Here is a 16,854-nt window from a genome sequence, read left to right on the forward strand (position 1 = left end):
TGTTTAACTAACTTCAAGTTTTCTGATGAGGTAGCAGAGACGGGTTGATTGGAGTTATGTCATACATGTGTTGTTCATGGACTTCCAAAAGGCATTCGATAAAGTGCCGCACAACAGACTTGTGAGCAAAGTTAGAGTTCATGGAATAAAAGGGAAAGTAGCTACACGGATACAAATTTGGTTGAGTGACAGGAAACAGATTAGTGGTTAATGGATGCTTTTCAAACAGGAAGAAGGTTTATAGTAGGTTTCGCCAGGGTTCGGTGTTAGGGGCTGTGCTCTTTCTGTTATATATAAATGACCAGGACTTTGATGTACAGGGCACAATTTCAAAATTTGCAGATGATACCAAACTTGGAATTACTGGGAGCCATGAGGAGGACAGCAAAGAACCGCAAGAGGACATGTTCAGGGTGGTGGAATGGCTGGATAATTGGCAGGTGAAATTTAATGCAAAGAAGTGTTGAGTGATTCATTTTGGTAAGAAGAACACAGAGACAGAATATAAAATAAAGGGTATAATTTTAAAGGGGGTGCAAGAGCAGGGGCATATGTGCATAAGTCATTACAGGTGGCAGGACAGGTTAAGAGCACAGTTAATAAAGCATACAACAACCTGGGCTTTATCAACAGGGCACAGAGTACAAAAGCAAGGAAGTTATGTTAAAACACTGGTTCGGCCTCATCTGGAGTATTCTGCCCAGTTCTGGGCACCACACTTTAGGAAGAATATGAAGGTATTGGAGAAGGTGTAGAAAATATTCATGAGAATGCTTCCAGGGATGAGAAAATTCAGTTACGTAGAAAAATTGAAGAAGTTGGGGCTGTTCTCCTTGGAGAAGCGAAGGTTGAGGGGAGATTTGATAGAGGTACTCAAAATCATAGGTCCAGACAGAGTAGTTAGGGAGAAACTGTTCCTATTGGTGGAAGGATTGAGAACCAGAGGGCACAGATTTATGGTCATTGGCAAAAGGAAGCAATGGCGACTTGAGGAAAAACTTTTTCATGCAGCGAGCGGTTAGCTTCTAGAACACACTGCCTGAGAGTGTGGGAGGCAAGGTTAATTGAGGCTTTTAAAAGGGAACTGTATCATCTGAAAAGAAGAGAATTGCAGGGCTACAGGGAAAAGGCAGGGGAATGGCACTAGGTGAATTGCTCCTTCAGAAGGCCAGCAAAGACACAATAAGCCAAATGGCCTCCTTCTTCTGTGCTGTAACCATTCTCTAATCTATGGTTTTAAAAATTCTCAGAGGAAAAATGGCCAAAAAAATCCTGATATGTGTCAGCTTGTCTGAGTAATTTATCAATAAATTATCCCCATTGTGTTGGGGAGGGAGCCCCGTTGTTCAGCAAGAGTTACCTGCTGGAGGCCCTCCTCCTGGTTGTGAGCATAGGATTAAAGAGGAAGAGATAATGCCAGTCAGTTCTTTTCAGAAGAAAGTTGTGAGGGCAAGCATTTGTCAAGCAGAAACTGCAGAGGGGTAATCAAATGTTAAGCAAGATCACTCACTAAGATAAAAACATTAGAAATAGGAGAAGTAGGCCACCTGGCCCCTCGAGCCTATTCCACCATTCAGTAAGATCACGGATGATCTGATAGTGGCCTTAACTCAACTTTCCTGCTTATCCCCCATGATCCACGACTCCCCTGTTAATCAAAAGTCCGTCTAACTCAGCTTTGAATATATTCCATAACCCAGGCTCCACTGCTCTCTGGGTTAGAGAATTTCACAGACTTACGACCCTCTGAGAAGGAATTCCTCCTTGCCTCTGCTTGAAATAGGAGCCGTCTTATTCTAAAACTGTGCCCTCGTGTTCTGCATTTCCTCACAAGGAGAAACATCGTTTCAGCATCTACGCTGTCAAGCCCCCTCAGCGTTTTATATGTTTCAGTAAGATCATCTCTCATTCTTTTAAAATTCAATGAGTAGAGGCCCAATCTATTCAATCTTTCCTCATTAGACAACCCCTTCACCCAGGAATCAGCTGCATGAACCTTCTCTGAGCTGCATCCAATGCAAGTATATCCCTCCTTAAATAAGGAGACAAAAACTGTACGCAGTATTCTAGATATGGTCTCACCAATGCCCTGTACAGTTGTAGAAAGACTTGCCTACATTTATCTTCCTTCCCCCTTGCAATAAAGGCCAACATTCAATTTGCCTTCCTAATTTCTTGCTGTGCCTACATGCTAACTTTTTCTCTTTCGGGGGAGATGTGGCATAGTGGTCATACCACTGCGCTAGTAATCCAGAGGACCAGGTTAATGCTCTGGCATTATGGCAGCTCATGGCAGCTGGTATAATTTGAATTCAATTAGTAAATCTGGAACATAAAGCTAGTCTCAGTAATGGTGACCATGACGACTATCATCGATTGTTGTAAAAACCCATCTAGTTCATTAATGACCTTTAGAGAAGGAAATCTGCCGCCCTTACCCGGTCTGGCCAACATGTGACTCCAGAACCACAGAAATGTGGTTGACTCTTAACTGCTTTCTGAAATGGCCTAACAAGCCATTCAGCTCAAAGACAACTAAGGATGGGCAACAAATGCTGGCCTTCCCAGCGATGCTGCCATCCCATGGAAGAATAAAAAAAAGAGAGCACCAAGATCCCTCTGTACCCCGGTATTCTGTAATTTCTATTTAAATAATATTCTGCCTTTCTATTCTTACTGCAGAAATGGTACCTCACTTTTTCCCAGATTATATTCCATCTGCCAATTTTTAACCCATTCTCTTAACCTATCTATACGGACTCTGAGTGGAATTTAATGTAGGCGTCAGGATCTCGCCCGATAGCCAGAGAGCTGGTGAAAGCCCTGAGTCACCAATGTTCAGGCAGACCTGTCGAATTAAATACCAGTCAGACACGTTACTGGGTAATGGCGGGCCTTCCCCAGGATCAAGGACGCCGGAGGCAGAAATCACACTCCTTATTGCTGGAGGGGGCAGTGGCTGCTGCCTCTAATGCACTCACCCGAGGCCTAGGATTGGCGAAGGAGGCACCCAGGTCATATGATTGATGGTGGGAGGGGGTTTGTGGGAAGGAAGTGGCCCTCCGTGTCCTCCCAACCTCCCTGATTCCAGGTTCTTCGATCATGATAACGAGCTGCCCACCACCCTAGATGCCTTCAAACAATCCTGACAGGCTTTGCCATTCGGGCTTCCGGCATTGAGAATCCCCTGCCCATCAATGGGTGAATACCAGTGGCAGCAGGATGAGGACTCAATTGGTGGTGAGGCAGGAAGGCGGTCCACGAACCTTGTCGACCCAGACTTAATTGGGGTAGTGGTGGGAAATTGGCAGTGTCCCCAGCCACCAACACCTCTTCCAGTTTAAATGTCCCAATGGCATCAAACTTGCCTTGGAAGAGGGCATTAAATTCCGTACTTTGTGTCCTCTTCATGATTTGCTTTCTTATCTTTTGTATCTTAAGCAAATTTGGCTACATTATACTTGGTGCCTTTAATCAGGTCATTAATATAGATTGTAAATGGTTGAGGTCCCAGCACTGATCCCTGCTGCACTCCACTAGTTACAGTTCGCTAACTTGAAAATGATCCATTTATCCCGACTCTGATTTCCTGTTAGCCAAACCTCTATCCATGTTAATATATTTAGGGGAGTCGATGGTGTAGTGGTATTGTTGCGCTGGACTAGGAATCCAGAGACCCAGGTAATGCTCTGGAGACCCAGGTTTGAATCCTGCCACGCAGATGGTGAAATTTGAATTGAATGTAAACCTGGAATTAAAAGTCTAATGATGACCATTGTCGATTGTTGTCCACTAAGGAAGGAAATCTATCATCCTTACCTGGTCTGGCCTACCTGGTCTGGTTGACTCTGAAATGGCCAAGCAAGCCACTCCGTTGTAAAAAAGGAATGAAACCAGACAGATCAACGGCATCGACCTAGGCACCAATAACGACAATGGCAATCTCAGCCCAGTTGACCCTGCAAAGTCCTCCTTACTAATGTCTGGGGGCTACTGACAAAATTGGGAGAGCTGTCTTACAGACTAGTCAAGCAACAGCCTGGCATAGTCATCCTTATGGAATCATACCTTACAGATAATGATCCAGACACCACCATCACCACCGCCCTCCCTCATCTCATGAATCAGTGCTTCTCCATGTTGAACACCACTTGGGGGAAGCAATGTGGGTAATGGCGCAGGATATATTCTGGGTGGGAGACTTCAATGACCACCACCAAGAGTGGCTCGATAGCACCACTATTGACCGAGCTGGCCGAGTCCTAAAGGACTTGGCTGCTAGACAGGGTCTGCTGTAGGTGGTGAGGGAAAAACATACTTGACCTCATCCTCACCAACCTACCTGCCACAGATTGTCCATGACAGTTTTGGTAGGAGTGACCACACTAGAGTCGTCGTGGAGACGAAGTCCCAGTTTCACAATGTGGGTACCCTCCATAGTGTGTGGCACTATCACCGTGCTAAATGGGATAGATTTTGAACAGATCTAGCAACTCAAGACTGGGCATCCATTGAGGCACAGTGGGCTATCAGCAGCAATAGAATTGTACTTGAACACAATCTGTAACCTCATGTCCTGGCATATCCCCCACTTTACCATTGCCATCAAGTCAGGGGATCTACCCTGGTTCAATGGAGAGTGCAGGAGGGCATGCCAGGAGCAGCACCAGGCATACCTAAAAATAAGGTGTCAATCTGGTGGAAGCTATAACACAGGGCTACTTGTGTGCCGAACAGCATAACAGCACAAGCAGCAAGTGACAGACAGCTAAATAATTCCACAACCAACGGATCAGATCAAAGCTCTGCAGTCCTGCCACATCCAGTCATGAATAGTGGTGGACAATTAAACAACTCACTGGAGGAGGAGGCTCCACAAATACTCTCATCCTCAATGATGGAGGAGCCCAGCACATCAGTGCAAAAGATAAGGCTGGAGCATTTGCTACAGTCTTCAGCCAGAATTGCCGAGTAGCTGATCCATCTCGGCCTCCTCCGGAGGTCCCCAACTTCACAAATGCCAGTCTTCAGCCAATTCGATTCACTCCATGTGATATCAAGAAACGGCTTAAGGCACTGGATAGTGCAAAGGCTATGGGGCCTTACAATATTCCAGAACTTGCCACGCTCCTAGCCAAGCTGTTCCAGTACAGCTACAACACTGGCACCTACCTGGTTTGTGGAAAATTGCCCCAGGTATATCCTGTACACAAAAAGCAGGACAAATCCAAACCGGCCAATTACGGCCCCATCAGTCTACTCTCCATCATCAGTAAAGTGATGGAAGGGGTCATCGACAGTACTATCAAGTGGCAAAACAAAAACAGAATTACCTGGAAAAACTCAGCAGGTCTGGCAGCATCGGCGGAGAAGAAAAGAGTTGACGTTTCGAGTCCTCATGACCCTTCGACAGAACTTGAGTTCGAGTCCAAGAAAGAGTTGAAATATAAGCTGGTTTAAGGTGTGTGTGTGGGGGGCGGAGAGATAGAGAGAGAGAGAGGTGGAGGGCGGGGGGTGTGGTTGTAGGGACAAGCAAGCAGTGATAGAAGCAGATCATCAAAAGATGTCAACGACAATAGTACAATAGAACACATAGGTGTTAAGGTTAAAGTTGTTGATATTATCTAAATGAATGTGCTAATTCAATATTCAGTCCGGAAGGCTGTAAAGTCCTTAGTCGGAAGATGAGGTGTTGTTCCTCCAGTTTGCGTTGGGCTTCACTTTCTGTTTCCCCCTTCCTTTTTTTTCCAATAAATTATAAAGATTTTCCTTTTCCCACCTATTTCCATTTTATAAAAAAAAACCCCACTAGAGCTATACCTTGAGTGCCCTACCATCCATTCTTAATTAGCACATTCGTTTAGATAATATCACCAACTTTAACTTTAACACCTATGTGTTCTATTGTACTATTGTCGTTGATATCTTTTGATGATCTGCTTCTATCACTGCTTGTTTGTCCCTACAACCACAGCTCCCCCCCTCCACCTCTCTCCCTCTCTATCTCTCCACCCCCCACACACACACCTTAAACCAGCTTATATTTCAACTCTTTCTTGGACTCGAACTCAAGTTCTGTCGAAGGGTCATGAGGACTCGAAACGTCAACTCTTTTCTTCTCCGTCGCTGCTGCCAGACCTGCTGAGTTTTTCCAGGTAATTCTGTTTTTGTTTTGGATTTCCAGCATCCGCAGTTTTTTTGTTTTTATATCTGTTTGTTACTATCAAGTGGCACTTGCTTAGCAATAACCTCACTGACGCCCAGTTTGAGTTCCGCCAGGGTCACTCAGCTCCTGACCTCATTACAGCCTTGGTTCAGACATGGACTAAAGAGCTGAACTCCCGAGGTGAGGTGAGAGTGACTGCCCTTGACATCAAGGACGCATTTGGCAGAGTGTGGCATCAAGGAGCCCTAGCAAAGCTGGAGTCAATGGGAATCGGGGAAAACTCTCCGCTGGTTGGAGTCATACCTAGCACAAAGGAAGATGATTGTGGTTGTTGGAGGTCAGTCATCTCAGCTCCAGGACATCACTTCAGGAGTTCCTCAGGGTAATGTTCTCGACCCAACCATCTTTAGCTGCTTCATCAATGACCTTCCTTCTATTATAAGGTCAGAAGTGAGAATGTTCACTGATGGATTGCACAATGTTCAGCACCATTCATGACTCTTCAGATACTGAAGCTGTCCATGTCCAAATGCAGCAAGACCTGGACAATATACAGGCTTGGGCTGACAAGTGGCAAGTAGCATTCATGCTGCACGAGTGTCAGGCAATAACCATCTCCAACAAGAGAGAATCCAACCATCGCCTCTTGATGTTCAATGACATTGCCATCACTGAATCCCCCACTATCAACATCCTGGGGGTTACTATTGATCAGAAACTGAACTGGACTAGCCATATAAATACTGTGGCTACAAGAGCAGGTCAGAGGCTGGGAACCCTGTGACGAATAACCTACCTCCTGACTCCCCAAAGCCTGTCCACCATCTACAAGGCACGTGTCAGGAATGCGATGGAATGCTCCCCGCTTGCCTGGATGAATGCAGCTCCCACAACACTCAAGAAGCTTGACACCATCCAGGACAAAGCAGCCCGCTTGATTGGCACCACATCCACAAACATTCATTCCCTTCAACACAGACACACAGTAGCAGCAGTGTGTACCATCTACAAAATGCACTGCAGGAATTCACCAAGGCTCCTTCGACAGCACCTTCTAGATTTTTCTCACGTCACATTTGCTTTTTTTTGCAAACCATGTTAAATCTGTGCCCTCTCGTTATTGATTCTTTTACGAGCAGGAACAGCTTCTCCCTATCTACTCTGTCCAGCCGCCTCATGATTTTGAGCATCTCTATCAAGTCTCCTCTCAGCCTTCTCCTCACCAAGGAGAACGGTCCCAAGCTCTCCAATCTATCTTCATAACTGAAGTTTTTCATCCCTGGAACCATTCTTGTAAACCTCTCCTGCACTCTCTCCAATGTGTTCACATCCTTCCTATAATGTGGCGCCCGGAACTGTACACAATATTCCATCTAGAAGGACAAGGGCAGCAGATAGATGGGAAAACTACCACCTAGAAGTTCCCCTCCAAGTCACTCACCATCTTGACTTGGAAATATATCACCGTTCCTTCACTGTAGGTGGGTCAAAATGCTGAAACTTACTCCTTAACAGTACTGTAGGGGTACTGCACCACAGGGACTGCAGTGGTTCAAAGTGGCAGCTCATCCCCACCTTCTCAAGGGCAACTAGAGATGGGCAATAAATGCTGGCCCAGCCAATGAAGCCCACATTCCGTGAATAAGTTAAAATAAAAATCACCCCCAACATCATTAGCTCTTTTGAACGACAGAATTTTAAGGGCACAGAAGGAGGCCATTCAGCTCATCGTGTCTGCACTGGGTCTCCAAATGAGCATTATGACCTAGTACCATTGCCCTGCTTTTTCCCCGTACCCCTGCACATTGGTTCTATCCAAATAATCATCTAATGCCCTCTTGAATGCCTTGATTGAACCTGCCTCCACCGCACTTCCAGGCAGTGTATTCCAGACCTGAACCATTGTGTGAAAAAGATTTTTCTCACGTCACATTTGCTTTTTTTGTTTGCAAACCACGTTAAATCTGTGCCCTCTTGTTATTGATTCTTTTACGAGCAGGAACAGCTTCTCCCTATCTACTCTGTCCAGCCGCCTCATGATTTTGAGCATCTCTATCAAGTCTCCTCTCAGCCTTCTCCTCACCAAGGAGAACCGTCCCAAGCCCTCCAATCTATCTTCATAACTGAAGTTTTTCATCCCTGGAACCATTCTTGTAAACCTCTCCTGCACTCTCTCCAATGTGTTCACATCCTTCCTATAATATGGCACCCGGAACTGTACACAATATTCCAGCTGAGGTCTAACAAGCATAACCTCCTTGCTCTTGTACTCTATGCCCCTATTAATAAAGCCCAAAAATATAAAATATATTTGATCAACTGCTCTCTCCATCTGTTCTGCCACTTTCAATGATCTATGCATATTTACACCTTTCTGCTCCTGCACCCCCTTCAAAATTTCACCCCTCATTTTGTATTGTCCGACCATGCCCTTCCTATCAAAATGCATCACCTCACACTTCTCCACATCAATTTCATCTGCCACCTATCTGCCCACTCCACCAACTTGTCCTTTTGAAGTTCTACATTGTCCTTCTCACAGTTTACAACACTCCCAAGCTTCGTATCATCCGCAAACTTTGAAATTGTGCCCTGCATACCAAGATCTAGATCGTTAATATAGATCAAGAAAAGCAAGGGTCCCAATACCGACCCTGGGGAACTTCACTACAAACCTTCCTCCAACCCGAAAAATATCCATTGGCCATTACCCTCTTGTTCTTATTTTTCAGCCAATTTTGTATCCACGTTGCTACTGGCCCTTTTATTCCATGAGCAATAACTTTTCTCTCAAGTCTGTTGTGTAGCATTGTATCAAATGCCTTTTGGAAGTCCATGTACATCACATCAACAGCATTACCCCCATTGACCTTTTCTGTTACCTCTTCAAGAAAAACGCCAGCAAGTTGGTTAAACATGATTTCCCCTTTAGAAATCCATGCTGGCTCTTTCTTATCAGCCCATATTTTTCCATGTGACTACTAATTCTATCGCGAATAATTGTTCCTAGAATCTTGCCCACCACTGAAGTTAAACTGACTGGACTATAATTGCTGGGCTTATCTTTACACCCTTTTTTGAACAAGGGTGTAACGTTTGCAATTCTTCAGCCGTCTGGCACCTCCCCTGAGTCTAGGGATGATTGAAAAAATATGGCCAATGCCCCTGCCATTTCTCCTCTCACTTCCTTCAATATCCTTGGATGCATCTCATCCAGTCCCAGCGCCTTGTCAACTTTTAAGTACCGACAGTCTTTTCAACACTCCCTCCTCATCAATTTTGAACATTTCTAGTGACAGATTTTGCTCGTCTGTTACCATGGCCTGGTAGCAACTACCTTCTTGATAAAGACTGGTGCAAAGTATTCATTTAGTACCTCAGCCATGTCAACACATTGGTCTGGGAGCTCTGTTTCTGCACGGCTTCATGTGTTTGAATTTTTGATAGTACATTCCATTTCCATCGGGAAAATGTGAAATGCCTGTGACTAGAGTTGGCGGTCTTACTTATAAACCTTGCTCGATCTTGCATAGTTTAGAGATCATTATCATTCAGTTTAATGCAATGTACTATACTTCCTTTTTCCAAGTTTCTCATTCTTTTTTCTTTCCTGTTTCTCTGTCCCCCCACTCTGCCCCCTCCTCCCTCCACTCCATGTCCTCCTCTTTCTCCTATTCCTGTTCCATACATACATACCATATTCCTGTTCCTATGCATATGTACATATGAATTAGGAACATTCAATAAGATTATGACTGATCTGATTGTGACGCCAACCCCACATTCCTGCTTACCCCTGAAAACCTTTCACTCCCTTCCTTATCCAGAATCTATCTAGCTCTGCCTTAAAAAGATTCAAAGAATCTGCTTCCACTGCCTTTTCAGGAAGAGAGTTCCAAAGACTCAAAACCCTCTGAGAGAAAAAAATTCTCCTCATCTCTGACTTAAATGGACGACCCCTTATTTTGAAACAGTGACCCTTAGTCCTAGATTCCCTTCCAAGAGGAAACATCCTCTCCACATCCACCCTGTCAAAACCCCTCAGAATCTTATATGTTTCAATCAAACCGCCTCTTACTCTTCTAAACTCCAGTGAATACAAGCCTAGCTGTTCAACCTTTCCTCATAAGGCAACCCTCCCATTCCAGGTGTTCGTCTAGTAAACCTTCTCTGAACAGCTTTCAATGCATTTATTACATCCTTCCTTAAATAAGGAGCCAGTACTGTACACAGTATTCCAGATATGGCATCACCAATACCCTGTACAATTGAAGCATAACCTCTGTACTTTTGTATTCAATTCTTCTCGCAATGAATGATAACATTCTATTAGCTTTCCTAATTGCTTGTTGTGCCTGCATCCTAGCCTTTTGTGATTCATACACTAGGACACTCAGATCCCTCTGCATCTTGGAGCTCTGCAATCTCTCACCATTTAGACAATTTGCTTTTTTATTCTTTCTGCCAAAATGGACAATTTTACATTCTCCCACATTATACTCCATTTGCCAGATCTTTGCCCATTCACTTAACCTATCTATATCCCTTTGTAGCCTCCTTCTGTCCTCTTCACAACTTACTTTCCCCTCTCTCTCCTTTAAATATTCCATTATATTCTCTCTCTCGCTCTCTCATTCCATCCTATCGTCCCTCATCATCCACTGCTCTTTTTTGTTCCTTCCCTCTCCTCCCTCCATTCTCTCCCTCTGAACATCATAACTGCAGTGTTGCTACAAACAGCTGCCTGTTTCACTATTCAGTTTGTATTTCAGTATGAGTAACTGCAAGTTGTTGTCAAATCTTTTTGCCCTATTCACTTGGTCACTCTCTCCTTTTTCCGATTTTTTTCCCCTTCTCTCTCTGACTTTCTGTTGCATTCTTTAATGCTTTGAGCCATCCAGTGGTCGTGAAAAGTGCTATATAAATGCACGTCTTTTTTACTGAATATTGCAGCTTGATTACTTGAGTGAAGTATTGTGTCTAGAGGGAATAAGTTAGTGGAGCTCTATCAATATGGTGACCTTTGACTTATTGCCACACCTTTAAAAACAGCACAGTTAGATGCTGCCAGCAAACTGCAATCTATCTTAGGTGCTCAATTGACAAGTATATGTTTAATCCCAAGATTTTATTTAACCTTCTCTAGATAGCAGAAAATAGGATTAGTCCAAGTTTGGAGTAATCAGAGCTGATAGGTCTTTGCAGACCACCAGCAGCTTTGAAGGAAGGCTTTAAGCATGGTTAATGTAAAGATGAAAAGATTGTAGTAAGCATAGGTGGCTGAGGATTCACCACTTTCTGAACAGATTGTTGCTTGTACTTTTCAGCTGTTACTGAGCCTGTGGAGACTTCCCGTTGGACAGAGGAAGAAATGGAAGTGGCCAAAAAAGGTTGGTATGAAAAAAATCAATTTCCTAGTCTGACTTCAAACCCTGGCAGTGTCTCATTGTGTCTTATTTTGTTAATGTAGCTGCACTGCCTTTCCTATTGTGAGTTTCTCCTATTAACAAACCACTTTGATAAATTTGTAAATACAAATTAATCATTTTATAAATATAATCTACTAATTTGAAAGTTTTGTGGCTTCCATTCAAATTACATCAAATTTAAGTACAGAAACAAGCCCTTCGGCGCAACTTGTCTATCCCGGTGCTTATACTTCGTTTAAGCCATCTGCCACTCTATCTACTTCATCTCATCCTTTCAACATATCCTTCTATTAGAAACCTTATAATGAAGTGTAATTCAGTTATAATACAACTCATATATATTAAAAACAGCTGCATCTTATGTTGTGAAAAGTGAGTAGGTATAGCAGCTGAATGCTTTTGGAAGCTGATTGCCATAGTTGGCTCCAATCTCACTGAGCTGTCTCAAGTTGGCAGCAATGCAGTGTTGTAGAATTAATTGAAAGAATTATTTCAGATTTTAAACATTTAATCTAGGCTAACACTTCAGTACAGGACTGAGGGCTGTACTGTGCTATTAGAGGTGTGCTGTCTTTTGGATGAGATGTTAAACTGAGTCCCAGTCTGCCTTCTCAGGTTGATGTAAAAAAAGATAAAAATAGAAAGACTTGCATTTATATAGCACCTTCCAGTGGTCAGATTCATGGGGACCCTTTGACCAGAACAGTCGGTGTAAAGTTATGGGAGAAGAGGGTAATGTTCATTGTGATCAGATTTCGTTGGGGTAGGAGCTTAGTTGGATGAAATTGAGACTTTTGCAGAGGACACAAGTTCAAGGTCATAAAGTGAAATATGAGAGTCCGGGGCATGCCAGTAAGGAATGAGGTTGGGAGATAGAAATGCTCAGAAGGAAGTAAAGGAAATGGAAGCTGGATAGCATTCAGAAGCTGTTTTAGCTTCCAGTTCTTGGTATCAGCAGGTATGGTAAACTGTTTATTGTTGACATGTTGGATCAGCTAATGGCTTGTACAGAGTGATGGTATAGATTAGCATATTATTGTTATTGGAGATTGGTCTCAGTTATTACTTTGCTAAAATGAGTGGGTTTTATGGAGAACAATAATGGAATGTACGTTAAATGTATCATGAGATATCCATGGTAATGAATGGATGTGAAAGTGGAGGAGGGAAACGTTAACATCAAATCCATGTGGGATAAAGGTTCTTGTTCTTTTAAATGTCTGGATACTAACGTGTGCAGAGGACTTTGGGTGGCAGACCTGGGAGCACATTTATTTGTTGATGATGTAATGCTCCAAGGATCACTTTCACTTCTGAAGACCTCTTCATTTTACCTCACATACTTCAAAAAAAACATAATGTTCCAACATATCAAGTGCAGTTTTATAAAATAAATAATTTTTTGACTGAATAACTGGAGTCATAACGCAGCTCAAGTGTTTACTTTCTCTGAATTGTTGAAGCTTTGTTTTGAAGCTTTCTTTTATCAGTTTCCGTGGTAGCAGATTTTTTTATTCTTGTGGGCCATCCCTAATTGCCCTTGAGAAGGTGGTGGTTGGGACAGACTTTCATCTATTCAGCTCCTGTTTATAACTGAAGATGAAACTTAAACAGTTTTGGAATTTGTTTTAGATTTCTTGCTCTTCAGTTTACACCTTCCACTGGCTATGTTCACACGTAGCTGGAGTGTGGCCCTGTAGGCACAGATGTGAAGTTTAGCGCTGCACGGCTCCCTTTCACCATCTTTAATGTACAGATGGTCTTTTTCTCTAAACTCTATAAATGCTGCAAGTTGTGGATTAATTAACTCATTATTGGTTTTCCTCTAGTAAAATTTCTTGTTCTGTCACTATTATTACTCCAATTGTGTAAGCAATAATTCGTGATATTTGGCACATTGCAGATAGAGAAGGTTGCTGGGACCTGGGGGAATAGGGGCAGGTGGCTGCCTCGGCACTGGGGGAAGGGGCAGGAGGCTGCCTCGGTGCCAGGGGAGGGGCAGGAGATAAAACAGTGTGAAAAGGAACAAGAAAGAAGCTGGGAAATAAAAGAGCACAAGAAGGAGTGAGAAAGGAGCGGGAGATAAAAAAAAAGCACGAGGAGTGAGGGAGAAGCTGAGAGATAAAAGAGCACAAGAAGGAGTGGGAGAGGAGTGGAAGATAACAAAAGCGCGAGAAGGAGTGAGGGAGAAGCCGAGAGATAAAAGAGCACGAGAAGGAATGAGAGAGGAGCGGAAGATAACAAAAACGCGAGAAGGAGTGAGGGAGAAGCTGAGAGATAAAAGAGCACATGAAGTAGTGAGAGAGGAGCAGGAGATAAAAGCACGAGAAGGAGCGAGAGAGAAGCCTGGAGATAAAAGCATGAGAAGGAGCGAGAGAGGAGCCTGGAGATAAAAGCACAAGAAGGAGCGAGGGCAGAGCCGGGTGATAAAAGACCGCGAGAAGGAGTGAGAGGGGAACTGGGAGATAAATAAGAGCGAGAGGAGCAGGAGATTAAAAAACGCGAGAAGGAGCGAGAGAGCAGCCGGGAGATGAAAGAGCACGAGGAGGAGTGAAAGAGGAACCAGGAGATAAAAGAGTGCAAGAAGGAGTGAAAGAGGAGCCGGTAGATAAATAAGTGCAAGAAGGAACGAGAGAGCAGCCGGGAGACGAAAGAGCATGAAGAGGAGCGAGAGAAGAGCCAGGAGATAAAAGCACAAGAAGGAGCGAGGGAGGATCCGGGAGATGAAAGAGCATGAGAAGGAGCGAGGGAGGATCCGGGAGATGAAAGAGCGAGGGAGGATCCGGGAGATGAAAGACCACAAGAAGGAGTTAGGAGGGAGCCGGGAGATGAAAGAACTCGTTGCTGATGGTGGGCTTCAGTAGACCGACATGATTTGGAGAAAATCAAGTGTGATGTCATAGGGAACTAGGTAAGTGATTGGTTGGCGAGTATTTTAGTTGTTTTGCTTACTAATCTTTTAAATACTGGTACAATTTATTGATAATTGTTCTGAGAAAGTTTACCAGACTAATACCTGGAATGGGTGGGTTGTCTTATGAGGAAAGGTTAGACAGGTTAGGCTTGTATCCGCTAGAGTTTTGAAGAATATGATTGAAACATATAAGATCCTGAGGGGCCTTGACAGGGTGGATGTGGAGAGGATGTTTCCTCTTGTGGGAGAATCTAAGGGGTTACGCACTTAAAATGTAGATGAGGTGAATTTCTTTCGCTCAGAGGGTCATGAATCTTTGGAACTCTCTTCCTGAAAAGGCAGTGGAAGTGCAATTTTTGTCTATTTTTAAGGCAGAGGTGGATAGATCCTTGGTAAGCAAGGGGGTGAGGGGTAGGCGGGATGCAGGTTTGAAGTTACTGTCAGATCAGCTGTAACCTTATTAAATGGTGAAACAGGGTCAAGGGGCTGAATGGCCAACTGCTCCTCCTTTTTCATATGTTTGTTCAAATAAGATTTTCTTCATTATAAGCTTTTTGTAATAGCAGACATAAAGCTTATTGGGAGCAGTAGGGTTTATTATTTAAAATACATAAAAATAAATGAATAAAAATAAAAATAACTAAAACTTTAAAATAAAGTAAATACCTAAAAAACATACCTGTGTAATTAAGAAACCGATAACTTTTAGTTGTAGGTGATACTAGCTTTTAATATGCATAGTAAAATGTAACTCTTTCGAGTACAAACCCGTTTCCATCTGTTTCAGATGAAATTACATTGTTACATAGTTTGCCATTGTGAGATTTGAACTCTTGATCTGGGGGTTACAAACCCATTACCATAACCACTTGGCTATTGAGGCCAAGCGCATAGTAAAATGTAGAGTATGTAAGAATTATTCTAAGTTAATTAAGAAAGTAATTAAATTAACTAGAGTTTTGCACCCAGTACTGGTTACCACACTTTAGGAAGTATGTGAAGCACCTTCAGAGGGTGCAGAAAAGATTTTCTAGAATAGTTCCAGGGATCACCTGGGGTTGTTCTCCTTGGAACAAAGGAGTTTAAGGGCAGATTTGATAGAGGTTTACTAAATTAAGACAGTTTAGTTAAGATAGACAAGGAAAAAGTCTTCCCATTAGCTGATGGTACAAAGACTAGGGGACACAAATTTAAGGTTTTGGGCAAGAGATGCAGGGGGGGATGTGTATTTTTTTATGCAGCGAGTAGTACTGAGCTTAACTCAATGCCTATGAATGGCGGTGGAAGCAGAGAGATCACTCACTCACTTTTCCAGAACCACTTTATCCATCCAATTCGGGGTCGCGGGGAGTTGGAGCCTATTCTGACAGGCAATAGGCATGGTATACCCAGGACGGGTTGTCAATCCATCACAGAGCGCGCACACACACACACACACAATTTACTGTAGCAAATCCACCCAACCAGCACATCTTTGGACAGTGGGAGCAAACCGGAGCACCCGGAGGAAACCCACGCAGACATGGACAACATGCACACTCCACTCAGACAGACAACTGAGGCCAGGATCAAACCCGGGTCCCTGGAGCTATGATGCAGCAGCTCTAACTACTGCACCACCGTGCCACCCAGCAGAGAGATCAATTATTTGAAAAACAAATTGGAATGTTCAGTTAAGGGAAACAAACTTGCAGGGCTATGGGCATAGAGCTAGGAAATGGGACTGATTGGATTGTTTTAAAGAGTCATTATCGACTCTATCTGCCAAATGACCTTTTATTTGCTGAAATAACCTGTGACTCAATATGATTTAATCTTGTTTCCTTAGGACTCGTGGAACATGGACGGAACTGGGCAGCCATTGCCAAGATGGTGGGCACCAAAAGTGAAGCGCAATGCAAGAATTTCTACTTTAACTACAAGAGGCGGCACAACCTGGACATGCTGCTGCAACAGCACAAACTTAGAGTGGTGAGTCAGCCTTTCCACCTGCATGGATATTTCCCCTCGTGGGGGAATCTAGATAGTGAGTATACGTTCCGAGTAATGTTACAATCCCCATAGAGGCTGATAACTTTAACTAGAAGTTTGAATTTTTTTTAATAGCTGAAAAAAAGAAACAAAAGGATTTCATATTTTAAAGTAGGCTATGGTGCGTTTTCCCCAAACCCTCAGTTTGTGTGGTCCAATTTTATAAGCAATACCCAGCAATTTCTCTTTATTAGTAACTCAGAAGGTTAGTTTATTTCACATTCAAGCCAGGGGATTGTGGTGGGGTTGGGGCGTGGGGTAGTTGACAACCTCACACACACACACACGCGCACACATACACATGTAAGGGGGAT

General features: G+C 43.4%; 1 protein-coding gene across 12 annotated transcripts in view; it reads left to right on the plus strand.

The window, feature by feature from the left end:
* Positions 1 to 16,854, plus strand: part of ncor1 (nuclear receptor corepressor 1) — a 404,095-nt gene that overhangs the window by 225,997 nt on the left and 161,244 nt on the right. For all 12 annotated transcript variants that reach the window (XM_041197143.1, XM_041197144.1, XM_041197133.1 and 9 more), the window contains 2 exons: positions 11,494 to 11,556; positions 16,338 to 16,480. In XM_041197143.1, the coding sequence (XP_041053077.1) occupies positions 11,494 to 11,556; positions 16,338 to 16,480 (206 nt within the window). The remainder of the gene's footprint in view (positions 1 to 11,493; positions 11,557 to 16,337; positions 16,481 to 16,854) is intronic.

Source organism: Carcharodon carcharias, chromosome 10, assembly GCF_017639515.1.
Source record: "Carcharodon carcharias isolate sCarCar2 chromosome 10, sCarCar2.pri, whole genome shotgun sequence".
NCBI lineage: Eukaryota > Metazoa > Chordata > Chondrichthyes > Lamniformes > Lamnidae > Carcharodon > Carcharodon carcharias.